At 40.3% G+C, this 18309-nt stretch overlaps 1 protein-coding gene across 1 annotated transcript in view; it reads left to right on the forward strand.

Moving 5' to 3' along the window:
- Positions 1-18309, forward strand: part of LOC123754670 (C-type lectin lectoxin-Phi1) — a 101533-nt gene that overhangs the window by 42756 nt on the left and 40468 nt on the right. Inside the window, exon 2 of the mRNA XM_069326244.1 lies at positions 15105-15383. Within this exon, the coding sequence (XP_069182345.1) occupies positions 15167-15383 (217 nt within the window). The 5' untranslated portion in view covers positions 15105-15166. The remainder of the gene's footprint in view (positions 1-15104; positions 15384-18309) is intronic.

Raw genomic sequence — 18309 nt, forward strand, 5'->3', positions numbered from 1 at the left:
AAGTCGAGGAAGGGGGAGTTGTGGAATGGGGAAGTAGGTGTGAGGGAGGGGAAGATAAAGGTGTGGCAAGTTGGGGAGGTAAGGGAGGGAGAAGATAAGGACGAGGGAGATAGGAGAAGGGATGGGGAGGTAGGGAGAAATGGAGGTATGGAAGAAGTAAGGTGTGGAGGGGAGAGAGATAGCGGGGTGAGGGAGCTGTGGATAAGAGGGAGATAAGTGATCAGATGGGCATGGAGGGGGGAGGAGGGAGGGAGGGAGAAGGTAAGGAGAGAGGGAGAAGGGAGGGAGAGGGAAGATAGGGTATGTTATGATCGTGTGATTATTTGCACCGTTAAGTAAACAAGAGTATTGAAGGAGCGGATATGTTTACTTTTGATACTTTTGATAAGGTGATAAGGCTGGAGCCGGTCTTGATCTGAAATACTGAGTTTGAAGAAATAAGGCGGGGGACCGGAGTTGGAGCTTGGTAATTGCTTTTGATTTATTTTACTATGTACAAAATATAGCAGTCTAAAATCTTGAGGAAATTGATTGGATACTAATGAAGTTACATAAGCAAAGTAAGGCGAGGGACATGAGCCGAGGCTCGGTAAATAAATTGTTGTATTTAACTAAGTCTGAAATACAGCAGGTATAAATTTTAGAGGGATTGGACTGATAGTAAAGAAGTTGTACAAATGAAATAAGACGGAGGACAAGAGCTGAAACTTGGCAAATGTCTTGATTTATTTTACTGAATCTGAAATACAGCAGGATTAAATTTCAGGGGAATTGATATATTATTAAATTAATGAAGTTGTAACAGTAAACTAAGGCGGGGGACGAGAGCTGGAGCTCGGTAACACTATTTTCTTTTCTTACTACTTTTGAAGTATGACTGTTTTAAATTGGGCTATTAGTAGTGAAACTAGACTTATAAACATATAGAGCTGGGTCTAAGAGCTAATAACTGATGAACTTTTAAAAATATCTGCTCAAGTTCATAGAGATTAACACCACAGCGCAGATTAAAATTCTGAAAAATTTCGGCCTTAAACTGGACTCTGAAGAAATTTGGTCCTAAATGGTCTCTGTCACATTTTGGTCACAAACTGGTCTTTGAATAATTACGGTCTTAACTGGTCTCTGAAAGTATTTAGATCTTGAACTGGACTCTGAAGAAATTTGGTCTTAAACGGGTGAAACAGCCATAAATGGCTATAAAGCAAAAAGACAAAAACTAAAGTATAAAACATCTTCTGCTAAGATGGCTTTTTTCCTTAACAAAATTTCTATGAACATATTCTCGGAAAATAGTCTTTGAAAAATTTTGATCTTAAATGGGTGTGACAGAGCAAGGAATATAAAACTCACAGATTTTCCCCTGGAACCCCTGACACCTTAGTGACCACTGGACTTGAAAACCAAAAATGGTTGCTAAGCTGTCACCCCTACTACTCATGTCTCCTGAGCTCTTCTGTCTTTCTCATATGGCTCATATGAGGATCATAGACCTCCTGAGCTACGAACAATTGTGTATGTGAAGGTTGTGCAGAACCAGAGATTTCTGTTGCAAGGTATAGAAAGAGAATGATACATAGCGATAAGAATGTTGAAGGTTAATCAGAGAATGAGTGAGGAAAGTTGTGAAATACAAAGCCTAAGAATTAAAGAAAATTTACGAATTTGCGAATGAACTGTGGTGGAAAAGATTACTTAGGTGAGTGTAATGTTAGACATAGCTGCATAGAGAATCAGTGAAAAGATATTTACTAATGAAATACTTAGTTATGTTGGGGAAAATGATAGTGTGTGGGTGAAATGAAAAGCAAATTAGTGTGTGAGCACTGTGTGAGTAATTGATTGATTGATAATTACACAACAATTCGATATTTGAGTTAACTCTCTCTCTCTCTTCCCTTCTTGCACTAGTAAAACATTAATCCTGTCGAGGGTGTAGGGGTAGTGACCAGTCTGCCAACCGGAGAGAAGATATTTAAGAAAATGACAGCTGATCGACCAGCTAGACTCGACCAGCTGACAGGTCATACTACGATGACCTGGGGCAGAAGTTAGGGAAGGGTAAGGGGCACTGGGGTGTGATCTCATGAGGGCAGTGCCTATAGGAGCTAGTTCTATAGGCGTTGGTGAGGGAGAACAAAGACTCTAATTGCTGTGGTTCGACAGACTGGTGCTGCCTAAACCTGGGCAGCACTAGTCCAACAGGGCAGTCCTTGTGACTATGACCTCATGTGAGGTCATAGTCACAAGGACCTTTGTGTTAAGTGTTTTGGAAACAGAGGAAAAAAGTAATATTGTCCACGACTTCCCTCTGAAGGGGATCAAACAACACGACTACTGCACACGTGAGTTTACTATGTATGCATGCATGTAGTCACCTAGTTGTGCTTCCGGGGGTTGAGCTCTGCTCTTTCAGCCCGCCTCTCAACTCTCAGTTAACTTTCACAACTTTTTTCCCCCCAATCCCACCCCCCCCCTCCAGGAAGCAGCCCGTAACGGTTATCTAACTCCCAGGTACCTATATATATATATATATATATAATACAATGAAGGTGAAAAACATGGGGGGATACATAAGGGATAAACATAGGGGCTGCAGAAGGCGTATTGGCCCATACGAGGCATCTCCTATCTAAACACAAAGATTAATCCAGTGTAATTGGCCTGTTATGTTGGACATTGTCTTCTGTGTTGGCATCGATATGTTCTTGTCTTGTCCTTACTCTCATGGTGGGTAGAGTAAATAGTTCCGTGATTTGGGTGTTCTCTATTCTTATGTGAATTGCCTCAAGAAGGCAATTCACATAAGAATAGAGCGACCTACCATGAACACCCAAATCACGGAACTATTTACTCTACCCACCATGAGAGTAAGGACAAGACAAGAACATATCGATGCCAACACAGAAGACAATGTCCAACATAACAGGCCAATTACACTGGATTAATCTTTGTGTTTAGATAGGAGATGCCTCGTATGGGCCAATACGCCTTCTGCAGCCCCTATGTTTATCCCTTATGTATCCCCCATGTTTTTCACCTTCATTGTATTATCACCTGACCTAATGCGGGTATAAAATCAACTTATATATATATATATATATATATATATATATATATATATATATATATATATATATATATATATATATATATATCCCTCGCCTATATATATATATATATATATATATATATATATATATATATATATATATATATATATATATATATATATATATATATATATATATATATATATTGTGATGGAAAAAAGAAGTGTAGGTGATCGGCAGTCCTCCCAATGGCTGGTGTCAATGCCTATCACATTTAAGAAAAAAAGATGACTGCGTAGCTGTTGTGTCCTGTGGCAAAGTAAGGCCAAACAAGCAAAACAAATAGTATGAACAATGAAACTTTAATTAAATTTAAAACAAATTAAGAATAAGACAATTCCTTGGCTATGTACAGTGCAAACTCACAAGATTCAAAAAATAACATAAAATAATATAGTGGTGACGTTACTCTAAAATGGATAAAGACAAAATGAAATTAACAGGTGCTGAGAATAAAGCGCTGGCTGAGAACATCCACTAATAGACAGAGCGTATATCAGTTGGTTGTTTCAGCTTGAGAGCACAGGATATTCTAACTCCAATGGCTGGTGCAGGCCCAGACATCGGCTAGGAAGATGGCGCTGAGGTGCAGAAGGGCAGTGGTGCAGACGTCGATTCACCAATCAGAAGTGGGCAGGCTGGAAATGCTAGTTTGGTGATCAGCGACGAGGGAGGGGGGAGGTGGAGAGCGAGTGTGATACGTTTGTGCCTGGCAAAACGTATTTGACCAAATATGTACTACACTTGCTTGTAGTATCTAGATGTTGTAGATGTACTGAAGTAACATGACGATAGGAAAGAGCAGGCCAAATCTCTCTTGAAGGAGATTATCGTAACAATATATATATATATATATATATATATATATATATATATATATATATATATATATATATATATATATATATATATATATATATATATATATATATATATATATATATATATATATATATATATATATATATATATATATATATATATATAGACATATGTCGTACCTAGTAGCCAGAACGCACTTCTCAGCCTACTATGCAAGGCCCGATTTGCCTAATAAGCCAAGTTTTCACGAATTAATTGTTTTTCGACTACCTAACCTACCTAACCTAACCTAACCTAACTTTTTCTGCTACCTAACCTAACCTAACCTATAGAGATAGGTTAGGTTATATATATATATATATATATATGTTACGTTCTGGCTACTAGGTACAACATATATTGTACCTAGTAGCCAGAATGTCGTACTCGGCCTAATATGCAAGGCCCAATTTGCCTAATAAGCCAAGTTTTCCTGAATTAATATATTCTCTCAATTTTTTTCTTATAAAATGATAAAGCTACCCATTTCATTATGTATGAGGTCAATTTTTTTTTATTGGAGTTAAAATTAACGTAGATATATGACCGAACCTAACCAACCCTACCTAACCTAACCTAACCTATCTTTATAGGTTAGGTTTGGTTAGGTAGCCGAAAAAGTTAGGTTAGGTTAGGTAGGTTAGGTAGTCGAAAAACAATTAATTCATGAAAACTTGGCTTATTAGGCAAATCGGGCCTTGCATAGTAGGCTGAGAAGTGCGTTCTGGCTACTAGGTACGACATATATATATATATATATATATATATATATATATATATATATATATATATATATATATATATATATATATATATATATATATACCCAGGGGCTCCGACGTGAGGACGACATTGTACAAGTGGGGGCTACCGGAGCAGAACCTCTCTGGGTGGCTGAATCTGTAGTCCATAAAGCAGCCATGTCCTTCCCTACAGGATCAGCAGGTGGGTTCACAGGACTAAAACCCAACCACCTCAAGCAAATGCTCAACCCTGCACTGGGTGACATTGCAAAGAACCTCTTGGTGGAACTAACCAGATTCACCAACACATGCCCCCAAGATGAGGACACCCACCCAGGGCTCCGCGTGAGGACGACATTGTACAAGTGGGGGCTACCGGAGCAGAACCTCTCTGGGTGGCTGAATCTGTGGTCCATAAAGCAGCCATGTCCTTCCCTACAGGATCAGCAGGTGGGTTCACAGGACTAAAACCCAACCACCTCAAGCAAATGCTCAACCCTGCACTGGGTGACATTGCAAAGAACCTCTTGGTGGAACTAACCAGATTCACCAACACATGTCTAGCTGGCAACATACCAGCGTCCATAAGACCTATCTTTTTTGGAGCATCTCTCTGTGCTCTAAAGAAAAAGGATGGAGGGATCAGGCCAATAGCTGTGGGCAATTCTCTCCGGCGTCTCGTCGCAAAGGCAGCTGCAAGAACAGTTAGTGATGCAGCGGCCAACATGCTGAAGCCAAAACAGCTCGGGTTTGGCATTCCACAAGGGTGTGAGGCGGCAGCCCATGCAGCTCGAGCCTTCATCGCCAACATCACAGACGAAAAGGCCCTTATCAAGCTAGATTTCAAAAATGCCTTCAATTTGGTGCGGAGGGATGCTGTACTCCGTGCGGTTCATAGTCATTTCCCTTCCCTCTACCCTTTTGTACATTCATGCTACAGTATGGATCTTAAGCTACTTTTTGGCGAACATGAAATTGACTCGCGAGAAGGCGTCCAACAGGGTGACCCCCTCGCTCCTCTCCTTTTCTGCTTAGTCATCAAACAAGTCACAGAGGTCCTGTCCAGCGAGCTTAACATCTGGTTCTTGGATGATGGTACCCTAGCTGGTTCCCAAGACTCCCTCCTGGAGGATATCAGAAAAATCCAGGAGCAAGGTGCAGTTTTAGGCCTTACCCTGAACCCTTCTAAATGTGAAATAATATGTTCCAACCAGAGCATCGTAGAGAGAATCGAGGGTCTTCTGCCAAATATCCATAAAACTAAACCTGAAGACAGCACACTCCTGGGAGCTCCCCTGGGGTTGAAAGCCATCTATGAGGTCCTTGATAAGACAATCGCCGACCTTAAGAGGATGGATGGGAGGATTGAGGATATTGATGCTCATGATGCACTCTACCTCATCACCAGATGTCTGTCCCTCCCCAGGTTAACCTACTTTCTGAGGTGTTCACCATCTTACAGTAGCCAAAAACTAAGTGAGTATGACCGGTTACTGAAATCAATGCTAGAAAAAGCCCTTAACCTCTCTCTCGATGACCTACAGTGGAAACAAGCCTCTCTTCCCGTACGACTTGGGGGCCACGGAGTTCGAACAGCAACGCAAATCGCTGTTCCAGCCTTCCTGTCCTCCTTATCAGCATCCGACGACCTTGTGAAGGAAATTCTACCTGCCCACTTACATCAGCTGGCAGGTGTACATGATCCCAATTTTACACGCTGTGCCACAGAGTGGGCCTCTCGTGCAGGCCAATCACCTCAACCACCATCCCCAAAAGCCCACAAGCAATCCAGCTGGGATGATCCCATTGTAGACCAAGTTGCTGCAGAGTGCCTGGGTGCTGCAACAACGCAACACGACATTGCTCGCCTCACAGCAGTAGCAGCACCACATGCAGGGGATTTCCTGTTAGCAACCCCAATGTCGGCAACTGGCACGCGTCTCACACCACACGCCCTCCGAATTGCTGTGGCCCTCCGCCTTGCTGCCCCAATCCACACCAGATATAGGTGTATTTGCGGCGAGGTGGTGGCTGACAGGTACGGCCACCATGGCCTACTCTGCCAAAGCACAGGGGGATGGCACTCGAGGCACAGTGAAGTTAACGACATCATCAAGAGGAGCCTCACCACAGCTGGATGCCCAGCTGAAAGAGAGCCCCATTACCTAACGCCCCGTAACTCTGATGCTCTTATTGGTCGCCCGGATGGTATCACAGTGAACCCCTGGAAGAATGGCAAGCAGTTGGTATGGGACTACACGTGCGTATCAACCCTGGCTAACACCTACATTAACCTCAGTGTTGCACAACCAGGTGGCGCTGCCACCCACAGGGAAGCGGCCAAATCCCGTAAGTATAGAGAACTGGATCACCACTACAATTTTGTCCCCATTGCTTCTGAGACACTCGGCGCCTGGGGTAAAAGTGCTACCAGTTTTTTGAAGGAACTGGGTTCTAGGCTCATTGAAACAACAAGGGACCCAAGAGCTGCAAGCTTTCTTTTCCAGCGCCTCAGTGTGGCGATACAGAGGGGAAATGCGCACTGCATCCAGGGTTCCTGCCCGCCATCTGAGGAGCTGGAGGAACTCGACAACCTATGATAACCATCTTTGTAACCCATATGTAACTCCTTTTCTGTAACAAAGTTCAAATAAAGTAAATATATATGTGTACATACAAAAGAATGGGGGTGGTAGGAGAAGATAATATTAGTGTTCAGTGAGAAACCACAAGGTCTCCTCTGAATATTTTTTATTTTCTTCTCCGAGGCTATGGGTCCCCACATTGGCACCAGAGGTGGTACCCTCACAAACTTTTATATATATATATATATATATATATATATATATATATATATATATATATATATATATATATATATATATATATATATATATATATATATATATATATATATATATATATATATATATATATATATATATATATATATATATATATATATATATATATATATATATATATATATATATATATATATATATATATATATATAAATTTATATATATATATATATATATGACACTGGAGGTCACCACTGGTAATCCTTGGCTCGCTGAATAAACTGGAGTACGAAAAATGTCTCCAAGACTTCCGTTGATCTCCCACGTTGATCACTGGTCCTCTCCTCCCGTATAATGTGCCATGATAGTTGCTCCCGCCAGGGCAGCCCCGCAGCCAAGTCACGCTGACCAGGACTGCCCCCAATTGCGTTCCAACAGTATCACACACTGGAGCGACCCGCGGACCGCCTCTCTAGATAGGCGTTCATCGATGTCATGGAGCCTCTTGTTACCACCTATTCCGGTCCAGAACTCCCAAACTTCCTCCAGAAGTTGACCGGTTATTCCTCTACAATGTCTTGAGACTGCTAGAGTCGACGTCCCTCTTTGCGGCTCAAACTTCGCCTTCTGGGTCCAATACGTGACGCGACCCGCCACCTTAACAACTAGCGAGGCAGTGATGGCATGCAGCTTTCCCGCCTCACACTGTTACTGATGTTACACCAGGGGGCTCTCCGACTGGTCACGCCCCCACGTTCAACCAATCATATTCTCCAAAACCTGGGAGACGCAGTGTCTTGACATCAGGACAATTTGGGCGGGATTTTCGTCGCCGCCCACCCGGCTCGAGCCATCATGTTTTCTGCAGAGCTCACTCTTACCTCTTCCCCACCAATCTTGAAACTTAAAAAAATTACATTTTCGGCATCTCGCCTCCCTCAAGTATAATCAAACGAAACATACGTAACTTCTGGCCAATGTACAAGGGAAAGTATGACTCTTAAAGAGGTGTGAGAGTGGATTTAGACGGTCCACGTAACAGTACCCATCCTTGTACATATGTAAAAGAATGTCAGTTTAAATGAACAAATCCACAAGGACCTTGAAAATGCGAACCTACGCATTTTATTTTATATATCACGTTATTGTAATTTATGTGTGCAATGTTAGTTTGTTCTCGAAGACAGGGCAGGTAACTGTCGATAGCCTCGTCAAACATTGCCAGGTGACTGCTCACTGTCCCTCGGAGCTGTCGAGTTTTACACCCGTGTTCACCCCCCCCCCCCCCCACCCCACCCCCCCCCCCCCCCCGACTCCCACCACCTCCATTTTGCATGAATTTGAAATAATACCATATCCAGATATCGCTATAAACCAGACACCATCCTTCCTGAGATTCATCCAGCATTAATATTTTACATGATAGTTATGTTGGAAGCCTCCATTATAAAGAGCAGCCTTGCTGCATTCTAATGGCTTTACCCACATCAGGTCTGGAGCAGTTTTGGTTTGGTCTTAGCTTTATTTGCGATGCCATTTTCATACTGTTTCTCTGCTTCTCTCTTCTCTCTGAGGTACTCATTCCTGGTCCTCTGGTATCTCTCCCTGCTCTCTGGTGTTCTGTTATTTCTGTAGTTTCTCCATCTTCTTGTACTCAATTACTTCGCTACCTTACATTCCTGATTGAACTATGGATTCTTCTGTTGCTTTTCATTGTTCTCCTTTTGAACCGGGATAAAGCTGTCTGCAGCTTCCTGGCACTTCTGGATGACGTAGTCCATCATATCTTGTACAGTCTTTTCTGTTTCCCATGGTATTCCTGCAACCCGTTCTCGCAAATAAGTCAATATTGACTTATTAGTTGCGTGCATAGGTGACATACTAAACATAATAGTTTCCCTTGAAAAACTTCATAGAAAACACCGACCTTACCTAACCTACTTAGTATGTTAAAATAAGCATCTTATAGCTTCGTAATTACAATTGTTACTTAACCTATTATAGGTATAGGTTAGGTAATAATTGTAATTACGAAGCAATAAGATGCTTATCTTAACATACTAAGTAGGTTAGGTAAGGTCGGTGTTTTCTATGAAGCTTTTCAAGAGAAACTATTATGTTAAGTATGTCACCTATGCACATATTTAATAAGTCAATATTGACTTATTAAATTTGCGAGAACGGGTTGCAACCCTATTAGAAAGTTCCTCATCCCGTCATATTTTCCTGCTCGGTAAGTCAGCCTTTTCCTTTCCGATCCCTTCCTTGGATAGGCTAACCCTACCTCCACCAGATACTCAAATGTCAATCCGTTGAGGTCACTCATTCCCATGGAGGCTTCAAATTTGATTTCCCTATGTCTGACTCGTTCAAGGTGAATATCAGGTAGTCTAGCTGGTTCGTCGTTGCCTCTCATTTTTGTGAGCCCCTTGACATGTTGGCTCAAAGTTTCTTACTGCCACGTCCAAGAGCTTATGGCTCTTCATGTACCTGCACCTCTATGTGCTTCTCCATTCTTCCAGTCTATCTTTCCGTGGTTGAAGTCACCCATAATTAAGATTCTGGATCCATTTCTGCAGGCAACTGAAGTTGCTCTCTCTACTATATTAATGGTTGCTATGTTGTTTCTATCGAACTCCAGTCTGGATCTTCTGTCATTTATTGGAGAGTTGTAAATGACTGTTACAATCTTAGGTCCACCCATTGTCATAGTTCCTATTATGTAGTCTCTGAATCCTTCACAGCCCGGGATATCCATCTCTTCAAAACTCCAGTCCTTACTTATCAGCATGGCCACTCCTGCTCCTCCTTTCCCTTCTCTCTCTTTCCTTACTATATAGTAGTCTTGCAGAAACACTGCATTTGTGTAGAGAGGATAAAGTGATGAGCATAATGTGTAGTGAAGATGGTTATGTTGATGAGTGTCGCATGTATTGGTTACACTGTAGTGGAGATGGTTACACTGTAGTGGAGATGGTTACACTGTAGTGGAGATGGTTACACTGTAGTGGAGATGGTTACACTGTAGTGGAGATGGTTACACTGTAGTGGAGATGTGGCCTCCGTCACGTGAATAACTTTGAAAACATATTCTAATTAATATAAATTACAAATTTAGTAGTAGTAGTAGTAGTAGTAGTAGTAGTAGTAGTAGTAGTAGTAGTAGTAGTAGTAGTAGTAGTAGTAGTAGTAGTAGTAGTAGTAGTAGTAGTAGTAGTAGTAGTAGTAGTAGTAGTAGTAGTAGTAGTAGTAGTAGTAGTAGTAGTAGTAGTAGTAGTAGTAGTAGTAGTAGTAGTAGTAGTAGTAGTAGTAGTAGTAGTAGTAGTAGTAGTAGTAGTAGTAGTAGTAGTAGTAGTAGTAGTAGTAGTAGTAGTAGTAGTAGTAGTAGTAGTAGTAGTAGTAGTAGTAGTAGTAGTAGTAGTAGTAGTAGTAGTAGTAGTAGTAGTAGTAGTAGTAGTAGTAGTAGTAGTAGTAGTAGTAGTAGTAGTAGTAGTAGTAGTAGTAGTAGTAGTAGTAGTAGTAGTAGTAGTAGTAGTAGTAGTAGTAGTAGTAGTAGTAGTAGTAGTAGTAGTAGTAGTAGTAGTAGTAGTAGTAGTAGTAGTAGTAGTAGTAGTAGTAGTAGTAGTAGTAGTAGTAGTAGTAGTAGTAGTAGTAGTAGTAGTAGTAGTAGTAGTAGTAGTAGTAGTAGTAGTAGTAGTAGTAGTAGTAGTAGTAGTAGTAGTAGTAGTAGTAGTAGTAGTAGTAGTAGTAGTAGTAGTAGTAGTAGTAGTAGTAGTAGTAGTAGTAGTAGTAGTAGTAGTAGTAGTAGTAGTAGTAGTAGTAGTAGTAGTAGTAGTAGTAGTAGTAGTAGTAGTAGTAGTAGTAGTAGTAGTAGTAGTAGTAGTAGTAGTAGTAGTAGTAGTAGTAGTAGTAGTAGTAGTAGTAGTAGTAGTAGTAGTAGTAGTAGTAGTAGTAGTAGTAGTAGTAGTAGTAGTAGTAGTAGTAGTAGTAGTAGTAGTAGTAGTAGTAGTAGTAGTAGTAGTAGTAGTAGTAGTAGTAGTAGTAGTAGTAGTAGTAGTAGTAGTAGTAGTAGTAGTAGTAGTAGTAGTAGTAGTAGTAGTAGTAGTAGTAGTAGTAGTAGTAGTAGTAGTAGTAGTAGTAGTAGTAGTAGTAGTAGTAGTAGTAGTAGTAGTAGTAGTAGTAGTAGTAGTAGTAGTAGTAGTAGTAGTAGTAGTAGTAGTAGTAGTAGTAGTAGTAGTAGTAGTAGTAGTAGTAGTAGTAGTAGTAGTAGTAGTAGTAGTAGTAGTAGTAGTAGTAGTAGTAGTAGTAGTAGTAGTAGTAGTAGTAGTAGTAGTAGTAGTAGTAGTAGTAGTAGTAGTAGTAGTAGTAGTAGTAGTAGTAGTAGTAGTAGTAGTAGTAGTAGTAGTAGTAGTAGTAGTAGTAGTAGTAGTAGTAGTAGTAGTAGTAGTAGTAGTAGTAGTAGTAGTAGTAGTAGTAGTAGTAGTAGTAGTAGTAGTAGTAGTAGTAGTAGTAGTAGTAGTAGTAGTAGTAGTAGTAGTAGTAGTAGTAGTAGTAGTAGTAGTAGTAGTAGTAGTAGTAGTAGTAGTAGTAGTAGTAGTAGTAGTAGTAGTAGTAGTAGTAGTAGTAGTAGTAGTAGTAGTAGTAGTAGTAGTAGTAGTAGTAGTAGTAGTAGTAGTAGTAGTAGTAGTAGTAGTAGTAGTAGTAGTAGTAGTAGTAGTAGTAGTAGTAGTAGTAGTAGTAGTAGTAGTAGTAGTAGTAGTAGTAGTAGTAGTAGTAGTAGTAGTAGTAGTAGTAGTAGTAGTAGTAGTAGTAGTAGTAGTAGTAGTAGTAGTAGTAGTAGTAGTAGTAGTAGTAGTAGTAGTAGTAGTAGTAGTAGTAGTAGTAGTAGTAGTAGTAGTAGTAGTAGTAGTAGTAGTAGTAGTAGTAGTAGTAGTAGTAGTAGTAGTAGTAGTAGTAGTAGTAGTAGTAGTAGTAGTAGTAGTAGTAGTAGTAGTAGTAGTAGTAGTAGTAGTAGTAGTAGTAGTAGTAGTAGTAGTAGTAGTAGTAGTAGTAGTAGTAGTAGTAGTAGTAGTAGTAGTAGTAGTAGTAGTAGTAGTAGTAGTAGTAGTAGTAGTAGTAGTAGTAGTAGTAGTAGTAGTAGTAGTAGTAGTAGTAGTAGTAGTAGTAGTAGTAGTAGTAGTAGTAGTAGTAGTAGTAGTAGTAGTAGTAGTAGTAGTAGTAGTAGTAGTAGTAGTAGTAGTAGTAGTAGTAGTAGTAGTAGTAGTAGTAGTAGTAGTAGTAGTAGTAGTAGTAGTAGTAGTAGTAGTAGTAGTAGTAGTAGTAGTAGTAGTAGTAGTAGTAGTAGTAGTAGTAGTAGTAGTAGTAGTAGTAGTAGTAGTAGTAGTAGTAGTAGTAGTAGTAGTAGTAGTAGTAGTAGTAGTAGTAGTAGTAGTAGTAGTAGTAGTAGTAGTAGTAGTAGTAGTAGTAGTAGTAGTAGTAGTAGTAGTAGTAGTAGTAGTAGTAGTAGTAGTAGTAGTAGTAGTAGTAGTAGTAGTAGTAGTAGTAGTAGTAGTAGTAGTAGTAGTAGTAGTAGTAGTAGTAGTAGTAGTAGTAGTAGTAGTAGTAGTAGTAGTAGTAGTAGTAGTAGTAGTAGTAGTAGTAGTAGTAGTAGTAGTAGTAGTAGTAGTAGTAGTAGTAGTAGTAGTAGTAGTAGTAGTAGTAGTAGTAGTAGTAGTAGTAGTAGTAGTAGTAGTAGTAGTAGTAGTAGTAGTAGTAGTAGTAGTAGTAGTAGTAGTAGTAGTAGTAGTAGTAGTAGTAGTAGTAGTAGTAGTAGTAGTAGTAGTAGTAGTAGTAGTAGTAGTAGTAGTAGTAGTAGTAGTAGTAGTAGTAGTAGTAGTAGTAGTAGTAGTAGTAGTAGTAGTAGTAGTAGTAGTAGTAGTAGTAGTAGTAGTAGTAGTAGTAGTAGTAGTAGTAGTAGTAGTAGTAGTAGTAGTAGTAGTAGTAGTAGTAGTAGTAGTAGTAGTAGTAGTAGTAGTAGTAGTAGTAGTAGTAGTAGTAGTAGTAGTAGTAGTAGTAGTAGTAGTAGTAGTAGTAGTAGTAGTAGTAGTAGTAGTAGTAGTAGTAGTAGTAGTAGTAGTAGTAGTAGTAGTAGTAGTAGTAGTAGTAGTAGTAGTAGTAGTAGTAGTAGTAGTAGTAGTAGTAGTAGTAGTAGTAGTAGTAGTAGTAGTAGTAGTAGTAGTAGTAGTAGTAGTAGTAGTAGTAGTAGTAGTAGTAGTAGTAGTAGTAGTAGTAGTAGTAGTAGTAGTAGTAGTAGTAGTAGTAGTAGTAGTAGTAGTAGTAGTAGTAGTAGTAGTAGTAGTAGTAGTAGTAGTAGTAGTAGTAGTAGTAGTAGTAGTAGTAGTAGTAGTAGTAGTAGTAGTAGTAGTAGTAGTAGTAGTAGTAGTAGTAGTAGTAGTAGTAGTAGTAGTAGTAGTAGTAGTAGTAGTAGTAGTAGTAGTAGTAGTAGTAGTAGTAGTAGTAGTAGTAGTAGTAGTAGTAGTAGTAGTAGTAGTAGTAGTAGTAGTAGTAGTAGTAGTAGTAGTAGTAGTAGTAGTAGTAGTAGTAGTAGTAGTAGTAGTAGTAGTAGTAGTAGTAGTAGTAGTAGTAGTAGTAGTAGTAGTAGTAGTAGTAGTAGTAGTAGTAGTAGTAGTAGTAGTAGTAGTAGTAGTAGTAGTAGTAGTAGTAGTAGTAGTAGTAGTAGTAGTAGTAGTAGTAGTAGTAGTAGTAGTAGTAGTAGTAGTAGTAGTAGTAGTAGTAGTAGTAGTAGTAGTAGTAGTAGTAGTAGTAGTAGTAGTAGTAGTAGTAGTAGTAGTAGTAGTAGTAGTAGTAGTAGTAGTAGTAGTAGTAGTAGTAGTAGTAGTAGTAGTAGTAGTAGTAGTAGTAGTAGTAGTAGTAGTAGTAGTAGTAGTAGTAGTAGTAGTAGTAGTAGTAGTAGTAGTAGTAGTAGTAGTAGTAGTAGTAGTAGTAGTAGTAGTAGGAATCCATCAGTCTCAGGAGACTATGGAGTTGCGCTCTGGTTGTTGGTTTAGAGTGGCCTCTCCAGGGCGCAAAGCCAGGGTAGTGGCTATTTTACTATTGTTTACTATTATTTACTATTGTTTACTATTTTACTATTATTTACTATTTAATTTACTATTGTTAATAGTAAAAATCTCCAATCATTATCCCTCACGTAACATGGCACCTCTGATAGGCTAGGATAAGAGCACTTTAGCACGACAGTTTCCTGACGTTGGAGAAACCTTAGGAGAATGGGCTGTGTGACATGTATCACTCACTCCCACACAGCTGATGGCAACAACCTCCTCTCCTCTCCCACACAGTTTATGGCAACAACCTCCTCTCCTCTCCCACACAGTTTATGGCAACAACCTCCTCTCCTCTCCCACACAGTTTATGGCAACAACCTCCTCTCCTCTCCCACACAGTTTATGGCAACAACCTCCTCTCCTCTCCCACACAGTTTATGGCAACAACCTCCTCTCCTCTCCCACACAGTTTATGGCAACAACCTCCTCTCCTCTCCCACACAGTTTATGGCAACAACCTCCTCTCCTCTCCCACAGAGAACCTGGTGTTGTGTGACGGAAGGTGCCAGGTAGTCGCCACGAGGGGCCAGCAGGTAGCCATGGTTGCCACACTCTACTCTCGCCTTGTGTGCTTTGTGGTGGTGTGCGCGCTGGACTGGAGCACCAAGGGCGCCGCTGCGCAGACAGTCGCCACAGGCACTCCCCTTCCAACCGGCACTAACACAAGCGACGATGCAAACGAGACTACCGGAGACGAGGCCACGATTGTCCTCAAAGAAGTTCTGAAATTTTTGACAAAGCAAACCTGTCAAGGAAGTAATTATTTTGTTATTGTGACACCACTAATGCACTCATAATAAGAAGAGAAAAACCCACGTTTATATGAATGTCCATTTAATTATTTTTTTGTGACGGGGGTTTTGGGGAAGGACTTGTCTACAATGTACAAAGTCCTTAAATAATTTACTAAAGACAATGCTTGCTACCGTGTCACGAACAACGTTCTGGAGCTGAAGTTATCCTTGTGGACAATGTTCCTCGGCATGATGAACGATGACCATATTATTATGCATCGTCTCTATGCCCTGTTTATTATGTCGGCACTTTCCGAAATGATTTTCTTTCTATGGTTGGAAACATGTGGTCATAGTTGTAACTTAAAGATGCACAGGTTTCTGAAACGTGAGTCCTCTACTGCTACTTCAGAAGGCATTAGTTAGTTTTTTAAACTTCGTTCAATGTCAACCAATATTTTTTGACTAGTTGTATATGAAAGGGGCTGCAGTTGTTTCACGTTTCAGTACTGCAACCTAAATAGAAAGGGAGTTTTTTTTTTTTTTTAACGAATATTATACATTTTCTTCATTTGTGTGTATATACAACCACACGTTTCAGATATAATCATTCTATGACACTTTTCTGACACATTAGCATATAATAAAGGATCTGAGGCCGGGGATTTTCCAAAACATGTTTAGTGTTACAAATACAAATAGTCAAAGTTCCCCCTCAAAAAATATGCAAATGTAATATGTTTATTGCCATAATAAAATCAATAAATGAACTTAGGAAAAAACGCTGGTCCCAGAATTTAGAGACATAAACTTTACATATAAGGTGTAAGTTTCATGTAAATTGAATAAAAAATGAAAGAGTTATATGAACGTTTATGTTACTTGAAATAAATCAGTAAAGAATAAAGTCTAAGGTGTTGCCATCTGTAACTGAGGTTGACATCAACCAATTTCCTCCAAAATTGGCACCCTTACAGATAGGCTTATGTGCAGTCAGGTGTATAAGTTTCATGCAAATCGTCCGATAAACAAATACGAAAAATAAAATTAAAAACAAAAAAAAAATTAACTTAATTTTTTGTAATAAAACTAATTATATTTTTTTTAATATATACTATTATGATAGCTGAGAGTCATAGACATGATTTCAGTTGACACTTGTGTTTGATAATCATTTTTGATCATTTTGGAAAAATTTTGACACATAAATCAATATTTTTTTCTCCCTTCTTATTTATGCTACGATGCTGAAACTTGGACCAGATGAAACACTTAATATACAACTAGTCAAAAAAATTTGATTGAAATAGAACAATTAAAAAAAAACTACCCATTGGCCCCTTTCATCATGGCCAAATTCCAACACAAATGATAAGTTAAAAATGAGGAAGTATGATCTCTAATGTTAAGCATGTGGGTTTATCTGGGGTGAGGTCTGGGGTCAGCTGTTCTCTCTGTCTGGAATGTCTTTAACACCGATGCCAGAAAATCTTTTTCTTTAAACTACAACAACTATTGCTAACCAGACACGTGTGTACATTCAAAGGAAACATTGGAAGAATAATTTATTCCTTTTCTCACTGGCCCGTGGTCACATATCCTGTGCCAGGTAAGTACGACGGGGTCACCATAGCCTGTACTGCTTGGAACTTTTTGTTCAGAGTTCTTGAATCTAAAACAACAACTGGCTGCCGTAAGAGCTTTCATGTTCGGCGATTTTATGCTATCAACACTCGTCGTTTAGGGAGCTTAGTGGGCGGCTGCCGGAGTGTGATGCTCCATAGGACAGTCCTCTGTCCTTTTAAAGCCTTACAATCCTGCTGCGGTCTTCACAAATTGTGCTGGATGCCTTTTCCTCTTCCTTATGTTTCATTTTTCCTCCCCTTCTTATATTTTCTGTTTGTCATTTCGTGCCAAGTTTTTGCCATTCTTCATTATTCTTTCAGATGTCTTCTTTTGTTTCGTGGCCGGGTGTTTGTGGGAAGCACACTCTCTCACCCGTAAAACTGTGGTACCCAACGTTGATGAGTGAGGGGGATGCTTTTATTGTCAACCTTTGCCTTCGTTGCTGAGCCCGATCTTGATGGAATGACGGTTCTTAAGGCAGTGATTGCAGGGCGTATACCCATGATGCAACCCTGGTGGGGAGGGGCCTGTCTTGTCGGGTATCCTGTCCTCTGATTGTGGCTCCATGGTGGGTATGGGGACTTATTCATGCATGAAATGTTTACCTGTTCGTTTATATACATATATATCTCACCCTCTTTTAACTTCTCAGACTCGTTGGGTGGGCGACCAGGCCCTCGAGTTGGACTGTGATGGAAGGCCGGGCTCTGTAGCCCCCGCTACATTGGGCCCAGAACAAGCTGCTCCTCTGACTCTCCCGACTGCCCCTCTCTGCTCCCCCTCCCTCCTCTGTGGCAACGTTGAACCTCAAGTCCCATTGGTGACCACCTCAACACCTGGAAAGGCTCCATCTCTGTGTAACAACTGCGCCTTTAACCCCCTGTCCTACTGGCGGGTGCTCTTCGCCGTCACTTCCACACTCGCATGAGCACGATTCTCGTGTGTTGCGTTCCACTTCTCCCCTTTCGCAAGTTTCGCAACTGTCTCCGGGCCTTGGACCCCGACACCTCCACCACCACTTCACCTGCTCCTTTAATTTCTGAGCCAGAGGGTATTCCTTCTATTTCTCTGTCAGGTGTTTCCTTCCTTCCTTCCCCCATCTTCCCTATCTCCTGTGCCCTCTTTTCCTTCTTCCCCCAGTCCTTCTTCTCAGCCCTCCCCTCTGTCTTTTGGCCCTCCACACCGCCTGTCCGTTCAGGACGTTGTCCATCCTCCTCCTGACAATCTTCATGTTGACCGTTCCCGTTCTCCTTCTCCTGTTGAGACTGTAGAGGCTGCCGCCCTGTACATTGAGGCTGGTACACCTGTCTCTCTACGTCAGA

This window comes from Procambarus clarkii, chromosome 18 (assembly GCF_040958095.1).
Source record: "Procambarus clarkii isolate CNS0578487 chromosome 18, FALCON_Pclarkii_2.0, whole genome shotgun sequence".
In the NCBI taxonomy this organism is placed as follows: Eukaryota; Metazoa; Arthropoda; class Malacostraca; order Decapoda; family Cambaridae; genus Procambarus; species Procambarus clarkii.